Consider the following 18,991-nt stretch of genomic DNA (forward strand, 5'->3'; position numbering starts at 1 on the left):
ACAAATTGCAGACCTAATAACCACTCTCTTCCCCCTCCTTTGACAATATAAACCACTATTTTGTCTGGGAAAACAAAGTGTCCACCAGCAAGCCATGAGCTATATAAAAGACAGTCATTGGGATGACCCACTCAACTTTCTAAGTTCTCTTGCAGCCAAGAACAGCCAAGTGACTGAATTGCGCTCCTTCTCTACTACTCCCCCCAAAAATAACTAAGGGGAAGTCTATAGGGAGACTCTGGAAGACTCTTGCATCCCAGATTTAAAAAGTAACAGATACATCTGGCAATAGTCTCCCCCACCCACATCATCTCTCTTCTTCTCACCTTGAATGCAGATGTGACATCTAAAATTGTAGGAGCTATATTATATCCATAAGGCAAAAGACATGAGAGAAGGGCTTAAGAGAATCCCAGATATGTTGGCTCTAGCATCATGGGAAACCTAAGCTAATGCCAGCAACCAACCACCTCCAAACTTTTTATTATATGGCAAGAAGCCAGGGAGCAGGAAGACAAACATGCACATCCTAACCACAGTCAGGTTTTCTATTGTTTGCCGCCAAAAACATTCCATGGATTAACCATTCTTATTTTAAACTAAGTCAAACGTAAATGTAAATGATCAAAGACTGAGGAAAATAAAAAGACTACAATTTAGTGAGATAGGAAGCTATTAAATAATTTTCTTGCTTTAATTTTTATTTCTATTGGTATTGTGCTAATATCTGTACAATCAATTACATTTTTAAAGAAAAACAAGAAATATCAATGCAACAAAAGGGCCTAACTGGTTTACTTTATTTTCAGAATTAAAAATGTTGACTTTTTGTACCATATACTTTTCAAGACAATATTTATTTCCTTCAACGCTGAGTAACAAAAAATATCAACATTAGGACAATTACCAAACACTATTCTTTTTATCATATTCATATACCCAACTCACAGGTTACATTAAGTAGCCACAACAAACAGTAGTCTTAGTCCTATGTTCACTGACAACAAACACAGTCAATGCTGGCTAATCAAAACTATGTTGAAACTACACATTCAGGGTAAGGAAAAATAAACTAAATACAGGCTGATTTAGAAAATAGCTATTGGTCCTTTCCTGTCATATGTCTAAAAAATTACTACACCTCCTCTTAAAATTTATAATTTTCTGCCCCATTGGCTCATTACCTGGTGGTCTTTTCTCTCTGTGAGCATGTTTTCTTAACTTTACTATTAGAGACAAGGCCTACCAAGGTTATGTAGCAAACATCTATTAAAACAAAGCCTCTGGCCAGCATCTTTCCCTAATGGCAGGCCCTTGGATCCTAGTCATTTCTGTTGGTCAGTGCTAAGCACAAAGCTTTGTATGCATTAATGATCATATATTCTGAATGTTAAAAATATTTTCCCAGGGGGCCTGGATGGCTCAGTCAGTTATGCGTCCAACTCCGTATTGGCTCAGGTCATGATCTTGTGGTCATGAGATCAAGCCCACATCGGGCTCCATGTTGAACATGGAGCCTGCTTGAGATTCTCTCTCTCCCTCTCTCTGCCCCTCCCTGGCTCGTGTGCATTCTCACTCTAAACAAACAAACATTTAAAAAATATTTTCCTGTCATTTAAGATATCTAAAATATTCTATTAGAATCATGCCTGAATTCAACCTCTCCATCCACCACTACCTCCCTCCCTTACCAAGCCCCCTTTCTCCATTACAAGACTCCACCCAAGATAACTAATTTGGACAGCAGTTTTCTTTCCTTCTTTCCTAATTTCCTTCCTTTTTCCCTCCCTTCTTCCTTTTTTTCTTTCTCTCTTTCGCTCTCTTTTCTTTCTTTCTTCCTTTCTTCCTTTCTCTTTCTTTCTTTCTTGGCTAAGTGACTTTAAAGATGAAGGCCACAATGGCAAACACTATTGTATCTGACTAAATCAATGATAGCCACAAAGCACTTGACACTTATTATCACTTTTCTTCCTCATAACAGACAGTGCTTGTGAGAGAATATCACTATTTTCATATAGACGTAAGAAATTTGAGCCTTTGTATGTTACATTACTCATTGAATTCATAGACCATAACTGACAATGGCACAGTCTCTTGACCTCATGCCTCTCTCTTACTGCTCCGTGGTAAAACTTCTCAAAAGAGTTACCTACACTCTTCTCCCTGATCAATCCATGCCACCGGGGTCCACAACCACTATGTCACAGAAACTGTCCTCATCTAGACCCAAAGCCTCAAATGGTGAGTCCTCCATTCTCATTAGCTCTTTTCTCAGTGGTGCTTGACCCAGGTGATGACTGACTTTGAACTGCTCCTTTCTTGGCTAACTAGACGTTCCCCTGGTGATACATCTGTCTTACCTGCTGCATCTTCATTCTTTGCTGAGTTTTCCTCTTCCCAGCCTGCAGATGTTGAACTGGCCCAGGATTCAATTTTCAGACCTCTATCTTCTCTAAACTCTTAGTGAGCTTATCTAGCCATATATATTTATATTCCTTTTGATGCCAATAATTTCCAAGTGGGAATCTCTCTCCTGATCTGCCCACAAGCTTCAGATGCACAGTAACCCAACTCCACAATTCATCTTTCCTTCTGCTATATCAAGGTTTTTATTGAAAATCCTCCTAACCAGTATGATGAGGGGTTGGTTAAATTTTTCAAAAGTTGAATATTCTCTTGGTAAAGTAGAGAATCGTTTAAAAACAAAGTATGCATAACTTAAACATTTTCTTTTTATTTAAAACACAAAGGTTCATTCATTGGCCAATTTTTTATATAAGACCAAAGACTTTTCTTTGAATGCAGTCCCACAACTAAATGTTCCATATCATCTTTCTTACATAAACTATAATACATTGAATTGTCCTACGATTTCAAGTTTCATTTTATTTAAAATAGAACAAGAATATAAAAACACTAACAATGCACTCTGCATGCAGAATGCTTTTATGATTTTTCTCAATCTTTTACAGCTGGGTTACCCATACTTAATTCTAGAGCAATTTTTTATAAACCAACTCTAGTTTTTCAAGTTAGCGCTCAAACAGCAATCTTAGTTTTCAAACCCACAACTCTCTTTTTAAACTCAGTATTCATCAGTTTACAGGAGACTTAATGAATTATGTAATTACAATGATAAAAGCAAGCATAATGAGGCTCTAGGTGGCATATAATTCAACTGAAACTAGCAGAGGAGCATGGTACTACAAGGTGGTGTTTAGGGTGTTTTAAACTAATGCTTCAGGGTGTTTAGGGTGCTGTTGGCATCAGGAAACATGTTTTAAGGTGAAAATGGGAAGTATTGGTTAATCTGAGTCCATTAAGGGAATATGCGCCAAATTTCCACTTCCTACCTCTATCATAATGAAGCCATACCTTTCCCAGCCCTCCTCACCTTAGCAAATGGCAACAGTTTTGCTGAAGCTAAAACTTTTAATTCCTCTCTCTTCTTTCCCAATATCTCAGACAGCAATAATGCCTGTATTTCTAGGAACTCTCAAAATATATCCCTGATATATTCACTTCTCTTCAATTTCATCCCTATCACCCACAGTCTACACTGTCAACATCTCCCAACTATAGTAACTTCCTAGTCTCCTCACTTCTATTCTTGCCCCTACCCTCAAAACCATACAACACAAAACAGCCCAAGAGAACCTTGTAAAATGAGAGTGAGATGGCATCACTTCTCTGCTTTTAATTCGTCAATGGCTACTCATTAGTCATGAAATAAAACTGTGAGTCCTTCCCATGATCAACCAGATCCTAGCAGAGCCAGCACCTCGCTACCTCTCCAGCTTTGTTTCATAGCATTCTCCTCTTGCACTCTGCTTTAGGCACACTGACTTTCATCTGCATTCCTCCAATATGCTAACTCCCCACCAGGACCCTTGCACGTGCAGTTCATTCTGCCTCGAATGAGTTCTACTAACTCTTCATAAAACTCACTTCTGATTTTTCAAATGTTATATCCTCAGACAGGTCTCTGTTGATCACTAACTAAAGGAGTCTTCCTTTGAGTCTCTCTTGTGTCTCTCACATCCAAGGTACTCTGTATCATATCCTCTTCAGGGGAGGAGGGACTCCCTTCATAACAGTTACCAAACATAGTAACTATCTTACCTAATTGTATGCTTATATGTTTCTGTTTGTATCCACTAAAATATAGTTTCATTATATCATGAATTTCCTCCATATTGTTTACCATTGCTTTCCTTCCTACCCAGCTCAGTGCCAAGAGTAACGACTTAAGAAATATTTTCTGGGGCGCCTGGGTGGCGCAGTCGGTTAAGCGTCCGACTTCAGCCAGGTCACGATCTCGCGGTCCGTGAGTTCGAGCCCCGCGTCGGGCTCTGGGCTGATGGCTCAGAGCCTGGAGCCTGTTTCCGATTCTGTGTCTCCCTCTTTCTCTGCCCCTCCCCCGTTCATGCTCTGTCTCTCTCTGTCCCAAAAATAAATAAACGTTGAAAAAAAATTTAAAAAAAAAAAAAAAAAAAAAAAAAAAAAAAAAAAAAAAGAAAGAAATATTTTCTGAAGAAAAAAAAAATGAATCTTCTGAATAAGACCAGCTAAATATATTCTCAACTGATACTTTTCTGCATCAAAATCCTACATTTATGTCCAAAAAAGAAAAAAAAAATATATATATGAATGTTTAGAGCAGCTTTATTCAGAATAGCTAAAATCTGGAAACCAAATGTCCAACAAGAGAAGAATGGAGACACAAATTACAGTACATTCATACTAGAGAATATTAATTAGTAAATTAAAAAAATGAGCCAGTGAGAAGTATCTCAAAAACACTTTGTGAAAGCAACCAAACAGAAAAGAGTACCTTTTGTATTATTCCAATTATACATAGTTTAAGAACAATACAAAACATCTTTGATGAGAAAAATCATAGCAGTGGTTGCCTGTACAAGGTGGAGACTGGCCAAAAGGAAGTACAAAAGAACTAGATATGTTCTACACCTTAACAGGCATATGGGTTACATGGGTATAATCATTTATAAAAGTGATTAAATTGCTCACTGCATGCAAATTTTATCACAGTATTTTAAAAGGTCAAAGGTTTTAAAGTCTTAAATTTGCTCCCTCAGATAACCCAAGAAACGGAAACACACTACTATCCCTTTTCACCAAGATCTATTTACTAATTTGTTCATTCACCCTCTAATGTCCTACTCATCTCTGGCAGAAATATGAAAAGATTTGGGTCAAAATGTTTGATTCCTTGTGGCAACATACTGGGAAAATATATATAGCTATGAAAGATCATTTATTATGCTTTTATATAGGGTAAATAATATAAAACTATGACAGCTAAAGCATAAACCAGTATATGAGCAATTATAGAAGGAATAATCAATAAAGAACATTAATGAGATGTCAAAGTACATCAAACAAATGTGATATGAGACAGCCAACATGAATTGTTGTCCCCCAACAGGCTAAGCAAGAATGTCGTGGTTTTCAACTTCTTTCTACCCCTCAAAACACCTAACAAATACAACACATGGACTCATGATGGCACATTAACACATGAAATGCAAACAAAGAATGCAAAAGAATAAAAAACAGAAACATGTAATTAGAATGTAAAAAATCTACATGAATCCAATATATATATTTCCTTAAAACACACTCTACCCTCTAAATAGCCATGTTAAGAATCACTATTTAGAGCTGCAAGAACCAAAACAGTAGTCATGGGCCACATGTAGCTACTGAGCACTTAAAATGTGACAGGGGCATATGGGAAACTGAATTTTTAATTTTATTAAATATCAATTAATTTTAATTTTAATTTTAAAGTGTATTCAATTCAATTATTGGAAAGTTTTTAAGTTTGTTTGGAATAACCTGTTATGTAAACCTACTTTTTCAACTATTAATTTTATGAAATGTAAGTACAAACCAAATATTTCCAATGAAAACTTAGTGTCATAATTGAGATGTGCTATAAGCATAAAATATACACTGGTTTTGAAGACTTAATACAAAAAAGAAAAAAGAAAGTTCAATAGCTCACTAATTTTTTCATTGGTTACATTTTTAAGATATTTTGGATTCACTGATTTAAATAAAGTAATTATTAAAATTAATTTCACCTATTTTTCTTTTTTTACTTTTTTTAATGTAGCTACTGGAAAACTTAAAAGTACATATGTGCCATGCATTGTATTCCTACTGGAAAGTACTATTCTAAAGCTTATATGTCTAAACACAAATTATAGATACCATGATGATATGTTAATGATTAATATTTCAAACATCTCCTGACCTTTTCACTTGATTGTCTTCTTTTCTTTAGTTGAATGAAATCTGTTTCCACCCTTTCTGCCAGCTCTAGTTTCCTCTTGTTTCTTTTAAATGCAGCTAAACTGAATCCTATAAAAGAAACATTAAAAATAACATTTGAGAAATATTAGAGCAATGGGGTAATGAGATATCCTGAAGAGCCTTCTCAGAATAAAATCCATAAGAATGGCAAATAAAAGGGTTTAAGATTTTTTGCAATGTACACTGAAGTAGTAGGAGAATAAAAGAAATAACCTTAGAAGAGGTTAAAACCTTAAGAAAAAGATCAAATACAGATAGACAAGAAGAGTCCTAAAGGTAGATGGTACCCAGAGGTATCTGCTAACGCATGCTACTACCAACTTTAGTTTTGAAGGTCTCTGCATAAATGACAAGACGAAATCTTGGGACAATGCAGCATGAGAAAACATCTTAGGATTTTGGACAAAAAAAGTAAGGAATCTCAAAGAGTAATATGCATAGTGAAAGGGAAAACTAGAAAAGGCCACTGTTCACAAAGAAACAGGAAATTTGCAAGTCTCAGCTGTGGCTATAAATGTAAAAGGGGGAAAGGTCTCACTAGAAAATTTATGAGCAAAAAGTACATTCAGACAAGTTTAGAGGAGAATTCATATTATCTGTCCGGTCTGAACACACACACACACACACACACACACACACACATACATATGCACATCTTGGTGTTTCAGTGCTTCAAAAACCCATTAAACACAAATGAAATACTCCCTGGAAAAGCATACCTTAACTTACCAGACCTTAGAGAATTCACAGTTTCCAATTAACATGAGCCCATAGTTTAAAAAATTTTTTTTTTTTTTTTTTACAAAGTATATGAGAAATGAACCACCAAAAATAAAGAATAGAAGTCAGCCAAATAAGGGGCACCTGGGTGGCTCAGTCACTTGAGCACCCAGCTCTTGATTTCAGCTCAGGTCATGATCCAGGGAGGTAGGATGGAGCCCCTCATTGGGCTCCACATTCAGCATGGAGTCTACTTGGGATTCTCTCTCTCTCTCTCTCTCTCTCTCTCTCTCTCTCTCTCTCTCTCTCTCTAAAATAAAAAAAAAAAAAACCATTAATTTTTTAAAAAGTCAGCCAAATATAAGAAAACATAATTTGACCTACAAAGTCTCAGATAATGGAATAATCAGATACAGAATATAAAACATGTTTATGCTCACAGAAATTTAAAAAAAGATATTGAAAATATAATTAGGGGACAAAAAAATGATACACTGACCAGGCAGACTTAAAGAAGAACAAAATGGAACTTCTAAAAATAAAAAAATAAAAAAAAAAGTTTTAACTTAACATATAGATTTCAACAGCCAAGTAGATTCAGCTGATAAAAGAAAATTATGAGGGGCACCTGGCTGGCTCACTTGGTAGAGAATGCAACTCTTGATCTCAAGGTTGTAAATTCGAGCTCCATGTTGGGTGTAGAGATTGCTTAAAAATAAAATCTTTCAGAACAGAGAGAAATTATGAACTAGAATATAATGCTAAAGAGACTATCAAAGTTTCCTGATAATGGCAGACTAAATTATTCAGAGTAATTCTCTACTGAATTTACTAAAAATGTCAGATAAAATATGAAAAACACAGCACCTTAAAAACATTAAAAAAACTTATAAAAAGTACCAAGCTAAATTCTGGGGGTAAACTGAGACTAATGCTATTAGTATGGCACTGTGAGCATTTGCCAACACAAGCACACATAAGTTTGGTTAAAAGGCATCAAGAAAAGATATAAACCAAGCCCAGAGCCAAGTTTCATAAGAGACACTTCCCACAATAAGCTAGGTATTAAAAGGGCTAATGGTCTCATAGTAGAGCTGATTCAGAACTATACAAGTCTGTCCCTACCTTCTATCCCAACATGAAGTCCATTCAGACAAGACTGTCTTAGATTAAGGGTGAAAAAAAATAAGGAGGAGGACAAGGACAGTGATAAGAGGAATTAGAAAGAAAAAAAAAAAAAACTACCCCTAATAAGTTTGGGGTTGACTGGAGCCCTTCAACAGACTTGCAAACATGAAGTCTGGGTAGGTCAGGGAATGTTAAGCTTTGAACTAAGTTTAAGTAAATTCTGATGAATGGTATGTGAAATAATAGAAAAAAATATATATTGGTCTCTGACCTTAGTTCCTGGCACAGATCTCTTAAAACTCTTGTAATTTCCTAAATTATAAGAGCACTAGGACCATCTTTTGTTCTAATATTTGGTCTTTGACCCTAGTTTCTGATACAGAACTCCTAAATCCCTTGGAATCCCTGGGTGATATGAATGCCTTTTGTTCTAATGAGGCAATTCTTAGTGGGCACCTAGCTAGCGTCAGGCTGAAGACTAGACACCAGAAAGCCTAAACCATGATTAAAAGCTTGAAACTTTCAGCCCCATCTCCATCCTCTGGGAAGGAGAGAGGGACTGGCAATTGAGTTAATGACTGAGCATACCTAGAAGATGAAACCTCCATAAATATCCCAAAAGTACAAGGTTTGGAGAGTTGCCAGCTGGCTAAACATATCTACATGTTGGGAGGATGGTACAAATTAATTGGACCTAAGGATGGCCTCATGGGAACCTATGATTTATAGCCAGTTGGTCAGTACAAGTGACAACCTACACTTTCAATTGGCATCTAATGAGGCAAGAGGTGGGGGTAAACTAGTAAGACAGCCCTAACCTGTGTGGTCTACACTAACTCCAGTTAGAGTCAGAATTGAACTGAATTGTAGGACGCCCAGACGGTGTTGAAGAAATGCTTGGTGTAGAAACCCATACATCTGGTATCAAAAGTGATGTAGAGAGTTCTGAGTATGAAAGTAGGATGAGAGTAAAGGACAGACAGAGGAGCATTTTCCCCATAAACAGTGCACACACAATTGGCAAAAAATAAATGCAAAATATAATACAAGAGAAAAACACCTTCATCCTAGGCCATGGTGAAATTACACAAATAATTACTTAAGGGCAATGATAAGCACATAAAGATAATCAGGCACAAAAAAAAAAAAAAAAAAAAAAAAAGATAGGGCACTATAAATGACAACAAGCAGAGAAAAAAATCCCAATTAGGATTTCAGATTATCAGGCATAAATGTAAAACAAGCACACTTATAATAATTTAAAAACAAACAAAAAACATGAAAGTAGCTATAGTTCATACTGTAAACTAAAGATAGCACAGATTTTTTAAAAATCAAGCAAAAAAAAAAAAAAAAAAAACAAACCCAGAACTTCTAGAAATGAAAAAATAAATACTCAAAACTAAAATCTCAATGTATATGTTTGGTAGCTGATAGGATATAGAAAAAGGAGCTGATGAATTGGAAGACTGATCAGAAAAAAGCCAGAATACAGCTAAAAGAAATAAAATAAAATAAAATAAAATAAAATAAAATAAAAATAAATAAAATAATAGAGAAAACCAAAGAAACATTAAGAAACAGGAAAGATAAGGTGAGATGGTCTAATATATGTTTAATCAGAATTTAATAAGATGAAGGTAAAAGAATGGAATAAAGGTAATGTTTTAGAAAACTGGAAAAGAACTTTTGCAAAATTATAAAAGCCACTAATCTACAGATTTAATAATTCCAAAGAATATCCATAAATTAAATTAAAATCATAAAAGTTCATAATAAGATACATTAAGTAAAAGAGAGTAAGAACAATGACAGAGAAAAATCTAAAAACAGCAAGAGGGAAAACAGATTACTTTCAAATAAGCAGAAGTTAAAATGACAGCAGCCTTTTCAACAGCAAAATGGAAGCCTGAGACAGTGGACTAATTACCTGCAATGAGCTAAAAAGAAATATCTGCTGATTCAGAACACTATATTCAGTGAAAATATCCTTCAAAAATGAAAGTGAAATAAAAATAGTTTCAGATAAACAAGAATGAGCAAATTCATCACCATCAAGACCTATGGTAATCAAAATACTAAAGGGTGTTCTTCAGAAACTGAGAAAATAATACAAAGTGAAAGATGAAAGACAAAAAAAAAAAGTGGAGGGGATTAAGTGCAAAGGAAAAAGTAAATAGGCAAATCTAAATGAAAACTCACTGTTATAAAACAATAATGTCTCCCACTGTTTTAAATGCATACCGAGTTTAAAATAAAAAAATGTTGGGAAGACATTACATGTAGTTCATTCGAGTATTCTAGGGTTCTTGCATTGGCTGAGAAGTGGTAAGAAGTACTATTATCTAATAAACTTTCCTAAGTATGTATGTTGAAATCTCTAAGTTAATTCAAAGAGAATGGTAAAAGAAGGCAACAGAAACATATTAATGAAAAAGAAAATGTAATGATGGAAAATAATACTAAAGAAGGCAAGAAATGAGATATAGAAGGAGACACAGACCATGTGGGAAAAATAAGAAGCAAAGAGTAAGAGATTAGATTCAAATCTAATATATGAGTAATTAAATTAAATGTAAATGGACTAAATGCACCAATTAAAATACAAAGATCACACACAAAAAATTTTTTTAATATATATGTGTTGTTTTTAAACATAAGAATACACAGACAGATTAAAAACAAACAGATAGAAAAAGATATACATGCAAATACTAACCAAAGGAAGTTATTATATTTTTTTTAATGTTTATTCATTTAGTTTGAGAGAGCATGTGCACATAAGCAGGGGAAGGGTAGAGAGAAAGGGAGAGTGAGAATCCCAACCTGACTCCTCACTGTCAGCACAGAGCCCAACGTGGGGCTTGATCTCACTAACTCTGAGAATATGACATGAGCTGAAATCAAGAATTGAACACTTAACTGCCTGAGACATCCAGGCGTCCCTACAGTTATTTTAATATCAAACAAGTAGACTTCAAGGCAGTAAGCATTACTAGATACAGAGTGCCATTTCTTTAAAAAAAAAAAAAAAAAAAAAAAAAAAGGTCAACTCTGGGGCTCCTGAGTGGCTCAGTCGGTTAACCTTCCAACCTTGGCTCAAGTCATGATCTCACAGTTTATGAGTTCAAACCCCCCACCCCCCACTACCACCAGGCTCTGTGCTGACAGCTCAGAGCCTGGAGACTGCTTCACATTCTGTGTTTCCCTCTCTGCCTCTCCCCCACTTACACACTCTCTCTCTCTCCCTCCCTCAAAAATAAATGAACATAAAAAAAAAATTTTTTTTAAGTCAACTAACCAAAGTCTTTCATGGGCTACTAACACATGCAAGTAAACATATGGCAACTATAGTAAAAGAAAAAAAAATTAAGTTTTTTTCATAATATAGTATGTGACAAATATAAAAAATATGAAGTTGTTTGAACATTTAAAAATTCAACATAATTCATTACACTAACAAATTAATGTCCTCTTAATAAACAAAAATACAATATTACATTCATTTATAATTTTTTAAATTTTTCAAAATAAAACTCCCTAAGTATGACATATCACTAAATTTTCAATCAAACGCATTATACTTAAGTACGTCCAATATCATCACTTCAATTAAACTATACTAATGATCCTTTGTCACCATGAAAGGGAAGGGAAAAAAGTATAAAGATTCAAAAGAAAGGAACACAACTATCATTATTCACAAATGACATGATTATGAATTTAGGAATCAACAAGAATCTATAGATAAATCATAAGGATTAATAGAAGAGTTTAGCAAGGCAGCTATATAAATGTATGTGTATATACATATATACACATATGAACATATACATAAATATACATATATGAAAACAATTATATCCATTGGCAACGACCATTCTGAAATACATCTTGGCATCATCTGGTAAGATGAAGATAGGCAGACACTAAGATCCAACAACTCTACTACAGTGCGTATATTAGAGAAAGCCAACTGACACAGAATATATGTAGAAGAAAACTTGTAAGTTTGTTGTAACTCCAACGTAATAGTCTACCTACAGAAGGTATACAATAGTTTATAATAAATAGGTTAAAAAAGCAAAGTGGAGAAATGTGATTTTCAAAATGAACCCAAATTGCAAAATATCCAATAATAAACTAATCATGAAGCCTGAAAACAATACTGTAGTAATAACACAGAAATGAATTAAAAAAAAAAAAAAAAAAAGTTAATGGAACTACCCGTCAAATCCAAAAACAAATTGATGTATATTCTATTTGAGTAAAAACAATGATATTTCATGCCAGTAGGAAATGAATGTTACTCAATAAGCTGTCTTGGCACAATATGTTACCTATTTGGGGGGAAAAATTAGATTCCTACCTCACACTACACATAAAAATGAAATCTTATATTAATAATTTAAACACATATTTTTTAAATGCCCAAAAAAGTTAAACCATTATCCAACAATATAGGCATAAATAACAGGGTTTTTTGAGATACTTGCTATTTTTTAGTTTAATAGTTTTGTTTTAAAGTAGAAGATTTCCCATAAAATGTTATCAAAGCCAGAATCTGTTAAAACAATGGTTGGGTGATACAATCATATAAAATTTAAAATGTCTATATGGCAAAAGATATCATATGCAACAGTAATGAAAAATAACATATTTAAACTTTTTAGTATATGCAAATAGCTATTGAGACAGGATTAATATCCTTAAATCATAATGATTATAATACAAAATTAATAAAATGGAGTTAGAAAGAAGATGGCCCAGTAGGAAGTGACAGGAATCTATCTCCCTACCTAAACAATAACTGTCCTGCCAAAATCTAATACAAGTGTTACAGACCTCTGGAGTCTATTTAAGGCTGTTACTTTCAAAGGAAGGCTTGAAGTAAACTGTGGTTAGTTGGGGCCAATTTCAGCTCTTACTGAAATCGACCCATTCTCCATCCCCATCCGTTTGGCAGACAACCACGCACGTATTCTGAGAGCAGATTGCACAGAGCTTGTGAGAGCCAGGTTGGGCAATAAAGACCCTGTCCTCCAAATACTGGAACCTGTGCTTCTGATTTCTTCTTGCTGGTACTGGTCACAAGGTGCAGAAACAGAAGTAGGCAGCTATTGTTGCAATGCCCTCCCCCTCCAGCTGAACTGACTTTCAAGGAGTTTAAAAGACTTGTGCTTTTTCTCCACCTTCAACGTACCTCTTTTTCCCCTTTTGGGAGACATTCAAAGAGATATAGAAATGGCCCATAAGCACATGAAAAATGCTGAATATCATAAGCATTAGGGAATATGAAGCAAAACCACAATGAGATACCACCTCACACCCATTAGAATAATTATTACTTAAAGAAAATAAATAAATAGCAAATGTTGGTGAGGATGTGGAGAAACTGGAACCCTTGTGCACTATTAGTGGAAATTTAAAATGGCATAGACACTATGGAAAATGGTACAGTGATCCTCCCAAAAATTGAAAATAGGATTACCATAAAATCCAGCAATTGCACTTCTTAGTACTCAAAACTATTGAAAGCAGGGATTCTAACAGAGATTTGTACACCCATGTTCATAGCAGCAAAATAACACTGGCCAAACAGCAACCCGAGTATCCATCAACAGGTAAATGGATAAACAAACTGTGGTGTGTGTGTGTACATCATGTGTATATATACATATATATGGAATTCCATATTCATATTCCAATTCAGCCTTAAAAAGAAACTGGCAGATGCTACAACATGGATAAACCTTGAGAACATCATGTTAAACGAAATAAGCCAGTCATAAAAGGACAAATAGCATATGGTTCCACTAATATGAAGTACCCACGGTAGTCAAATTCATAAAAATAGAAATGAGAATGGTTGCTAGAGGCTAAGTGGAGGGTAATAGGGAATTACTGTTTAAGGAGTACAGAGTTTTCAGTTTGGCAAGATAAAAAGGGTTCTATAGAAGGATGGTAGTGATGGCTACACAAAAATGTGAATATACTAAAAGCCATTTAACTGTACCATTAAAAATATTTAAGATGATAAATTTAATGTTATGTGTATTTTGCCAAAATATTCAAAAAGAATTATAGAAAAAAATGTACACAAATGTTTATAGCAGCATTATTTATAACAGTCCCAAACTGGACACAATCCAGATGTCTTTCAATGGGTAAATGATTAAACAAACAGTGGTATACCCATATCATATACTACTTAGCAATAAAATGAAATAGGCTATTAATAAATACAACCATCTGGATGAATCTCCAAAGAATTACTCTGAATTATTAAAAAGCCAGTTCCCAAAAGGTTACATATTGTATGGTGTCACTTATATCACATTCTTGAAATAGCAAAATTATACTAATGGAAAATAGGTTAGTGGCTCCAGGGGCTAAGGAGGGCATGGAGGTGAGGAGGTATGACTATAAAAAAGGAAACCTGAGAAACTGTTGTGAAGATGGAAGTGTTCTGTATCTTGACTACATCAACATCAATATCCCAAATGTGATTCTGCACTGTGTTTTGCAAGATTATTACCATTAGAGGAAACTGAGCAAAGGGTACACGGGGATGTCTCTATATTAATTCTTACAACTGCATGTGAATTTATAATTACCTAAAAATAAAAAATTTAAAATAGCATAACTGGTCATATTAAAGAGTTAAGTACTAATATATCACACACCTGTTATAATAAAATTCTAAAATTAGTACATAAAATGTTTTATCAATCATGTTGTCTTTCAAAGTATCCTACTCAAAGGCAGAAGAACTCTAAAATCACAACCCAGCCAATAGAAAAAAAATAGGATTCCTTGTAGCAGAATCATGCCCATAAATTGATAGGATATAATAATGTCCCCAATCAACTCTTTACTTAATATAAACATGTACCTCAGGTCCAATCAAAGCATAAAACAGCTAAAAATTAAGGAATAGATGGTGGCAACTTTGTAGCACAAGCTATTAAGATTGGTCTTTACTAAGAGACAACAAAACTACTTTCAATTTCAACTTTAATGAGTCTTCTGGAAGAACTCAAAAACATGTAGAAGCTTGGGGCACCTGGGGGGCTCAGTGGGTTAAGCATCCAACTTCAGCTCAGGTCACGATCTCACGGTTTATGAGTTCGACCCCCACATCAGGCTCTGTGCTGACAGCTCAGAGCCTGGAGCCTGCTTCAGATTCTGTGTGTCTCTCTCTTCCCCTCCCCTGCTCGCACGCTGTCTCTCTCTCTCTCTCAAAAATAAATAAACATTAAAAAAAATTTTTTTAATAACTAAATAAAACACACAGAAGCTTTATCTCAGACACGTTAAAATTGAATATATATTGGGGCGCCTGGGTGGCGCAGTCGGTTAAGCGTCCGACTTCAGCCAGGTCACGATCTCGCGGTCCGTGAGTTCGAGCCCCGCATCGGGCTCTGGGCTGATGGCTCAGAGCCTGGAGCCTGTTTCCGATTCTGTGTCTCCCTCTCTCTCTGCCCCTCCCCCGTTCATGCTCTGTCTCTCTCTGTCCCAAAAATAAATAAACGTTGGAAAAAAAAAAAAAAATTGAATATATATTGAAATTACCTGCAAAACTTTAAAAACGTCAGATGCATGGGTGCCAGCTACAGAGGTGCTGGTTTTGGGTGCAGCCAGGGCTTCAGAGTTTTTCAAAGCTCTCCAGGGATCCTAATGTGCAGCCAAAGTTGAAAAACACTGCTCTAATGGTTACACCTAACTCCAGTTGGATCAATCACTAAAACCACAAGTCAGTGTTGAAGAGCTAGACTGATTAAATTCTGATGAAATTATATCACCAGAATTATTTTCATGTCCAACACATTAATAATAGTAAAAGTGATATTAATAGCTAACATTTGAGTGATTCTATGTGCCAGAGATTGGAATAAGAATTCTTTATACATTATCTCAAGTAAACACAACCTCTCCATGAGAAAAGTTTCTTGGAGGTAACTTGTCCGTGGTCACACAAAGTTGTATGCCTCTAAAGCCTATGCTCTGAGCTACTTTATGGTCAATAATGGCAGCAACTTTACAAATACAGATTTCTCAAAAATAGACAAAAAATAAAAGCTCTTAGGAGAGGAATCTGGCAATAGCCAGGATAATGGTAAATGTATATTCTGAGTGAGCAAATCTACTTCCAACTAGATAAATAAAACACAGTTGTACAAGAATATTTGTGAAATCATCAACATTAATGGCAAAACCTAGGAACAACGTGAATGCTCGTCAATAAGGAAACAGCTAAAAAAAATGTATAGTAAATGCTATCCAGCAGTTTAAAAATTAATTGATTTCTATATATATCAACATGGATAGATTTCAGAATATATTTTGCTGACTGATGAAAAACATAAGAAATATCATATTATGATATCACTCCTCTAAACACTTACTAAAAATACTATAGAGTATGATACCATTTATCTAAAACAAAAAGAATAATACTATATATTCCAGCATTTCTGTTGACACAGAAAGAAGCAAATCAACAAGTAAGTGTGGCTGTCGGAGTGGACAGGAGAGGCTGGGACTGGGAAAGGGGAAGGTTTATGTAGAATGCTCTAATTAAAAAAAAAAAAAAAAAGTAACATCTTTTTTTAAAAAAAGGTAACAAAAAAGGTACAATTAAAAAGTAACAAATATAATGTTTAAGTAATCAACTCCCTTTTATAATGTGAAATGTTATATTTGTTAACTTATATTTGTTATTTATATTATTATATCTGCTAATAGTACACATTTACAAAGCATAGGTTCTGGCTCCTGGTAATGGAGTTGCTTATATGAGACTAACCCACAAAACAATAACAATTAGAAACTCTGGTCAGAATTTTTTTAATTAAAAACAAAAAGCTATTTGAAGACTAGTGACCAAAAGCTGGTAGAAATAGGAGAAGATTCAACCACTGAAAGAAAAGAAACACACTGGATGACATCAACATTCATACAGCTTTCTCTATGAGGCACTACAGTCGAAACTATAGAGGCACAGCAAATAGATCTCAAATAGAAAACTATAGTCTTGCCAGGTGGAGTTGAAAGTGTTTGGGACTATTGAAGCAGCTGGAAATTGAGGGAGGAATCCTGGAAAGGAGAAAGCCACACACACAGAAAAAGGGAAGCCCCCAAATTTATGTAAACATCCCTTCAAATTCTTGAATGAGCCCTTAACTGTTTATATAAGATGCAAGATTCCATAGAGGTTAGTGAGGAAAACAACAGCTGAAAAGCTGACAGATTTTGACAAACACTTGCTGTAGGAGAGACAAAGTTTAAAGCTTGAGACTTTCAAGTGAAACCCTAGAAAGGCCATATCTTAGGAAAAAAGACCACAAACTAGTACTAAGGATTAACTCTAGAATTAAGAACAAAACTGAAATGGACTCACTTTCGCAAAGTCTAAAACCAGGCTGTAACAAAATCAAGGTGATCTACAATTTTACTACATGCTAAAACAAAACCCAACATCATTCAAAGGAAGATAATATGCCCATAGTCTCTACAACATATCATTACCGTGCCCAAGATGTAACAAAAAAACAAATTATGAGACATACAACTAAACAAAGTGATAGAGTCAAGAGGAAAAAAACCCTGTCAATAGAAATTGACCTACCAGTGACATAGATTTCAGAATTAGCAATCAACGATTTTAAAATAGCAATAAACAGGAGCACCTGGGTGACTCAGTCACTTAGACATCTGACTCCTGATTTCGGCTCACGTCATCATCTCACGATTCGTGGGTTGCTCTGCTCTGTCGGGCTCTGCTCTAACAGTGTGGAGCCTGCTTGGGATTCTCTCTCCCTGTCGCTTTCTGCCCGTCCTCCACTCGTGCTCCCATGCATTCACGCATGTGCACTCTCTTTCTCACTCTCTCAAGAAATAAACATTTAAAAAAAATTTGTTTTAATGTTTATTTATTTTTGAGACAGAGGGAGACAGAGCATGAATGGGGGAGGGTCAGAGAGAGGGAGACACAGAATCTGAAGCAGGCTCCAGGCTCCGAGCTGTCAGCACAAAGCCCAATACAGGACTCGAACTCATGGACTGTGAGATCGTGACCTGAGCTGAAGTCGGATGCTTAACCGACTGAGCCACCCAGGTGCCCGGATATAAACATGTTTAAAAATAAATAAAATAACAATCAATATGTTAACAATGGGTATAATAAGTGAAAACAAAGGGAATTTCAGGAGAAATATAGAAATTTTATAAAAATGTAAACTTTAGAACTTTAGTTCTAAATATTCTGAAATTTAGAATTTAGAACTGAAAGTTCTAAATATTATGAAAACATAATATTTTACACTGTAAAGAAATAACTACATTAGGTTCACATCAAATTGGACACTGCAGAAAAAAAGACTGGTGAACCTGAAGACAATTCAACAGAAATCATACAAATGAAAGCATATTGGTTAATTTTATGTGTCTACTTGCCTGGGCCACAGGGCGCCCAGATATTTGGTCAAACATTATTCTCGGCATATCTGCGAGGGTGTGTTTGATGAGGATGAGATTAACATTTAAACTGGTAGACTGAGTAAAGCAGATTGCCCTCCCTAATATAGGGGGAGTTATTCCAATCGGTCAAAAGCCTTCATAGAACTAAAAGGCAAACTCTCCCCTAAATAAAAGAGAATCCTTTTTTCCTGACTGCCTTCAAACTGCAACACTTTTTCCTGCCTTTACACTTGAACTAAAACATCGGCTCTTCCTCAGTCTCGAGCCTGCCAGGCTTCAGACTGGAAGCACACAGCTAGCTCTCCTGGTTCTTAGGCCT

The 18,991-nt window shown here is 35.1% G+C and overlaps 1 protein-coding gene across 13 annotated transcripts in view; it reads right to left on the reverse strand.

Annotated features, from left to right (window-relative positions):
• TASP1 (taspase 1) overlaps positions 1 to 18,991 on the reverse strand; it is a 297,506-nt gene that overhangs the window by 211,333 nt on the left and 67,182 nt on the right. For all 13 annotated transcript variants that reach the window (XR_006703341.1, XR_006703342.1, XM_045445328.1 and 10 more), the window contains one exon: positions 6,284 to 6,390. Coding sequence is in view for 11 of the 13 variants with exons in the window: in XM_045445328.1 (XP_045301284.1) it covers positions 6,284 to 6,390 (107 nt within the window). In the remaining 2 variants the exon portion in view is untranslated. The remainder of the gene's footprint in view (positions 1 to 6,283; positions 6,391 to 18,991) is intronic.

This window comes from Leopardus geoffroyi, chromosome A3, assembly GCF_018350155.1.
Source record: "Leopardus geoffroyi isolate Oge1 chromosome A3, O.geoffroyi_Oge1_pat1.0, whole genome shotgun sequence".
Lineage (NCBI taxonomy): Eukaryota > Metazoa > Chordata > Mammalia > Carnivora > Felidae > Leopardus > Leopardus geoffroyi.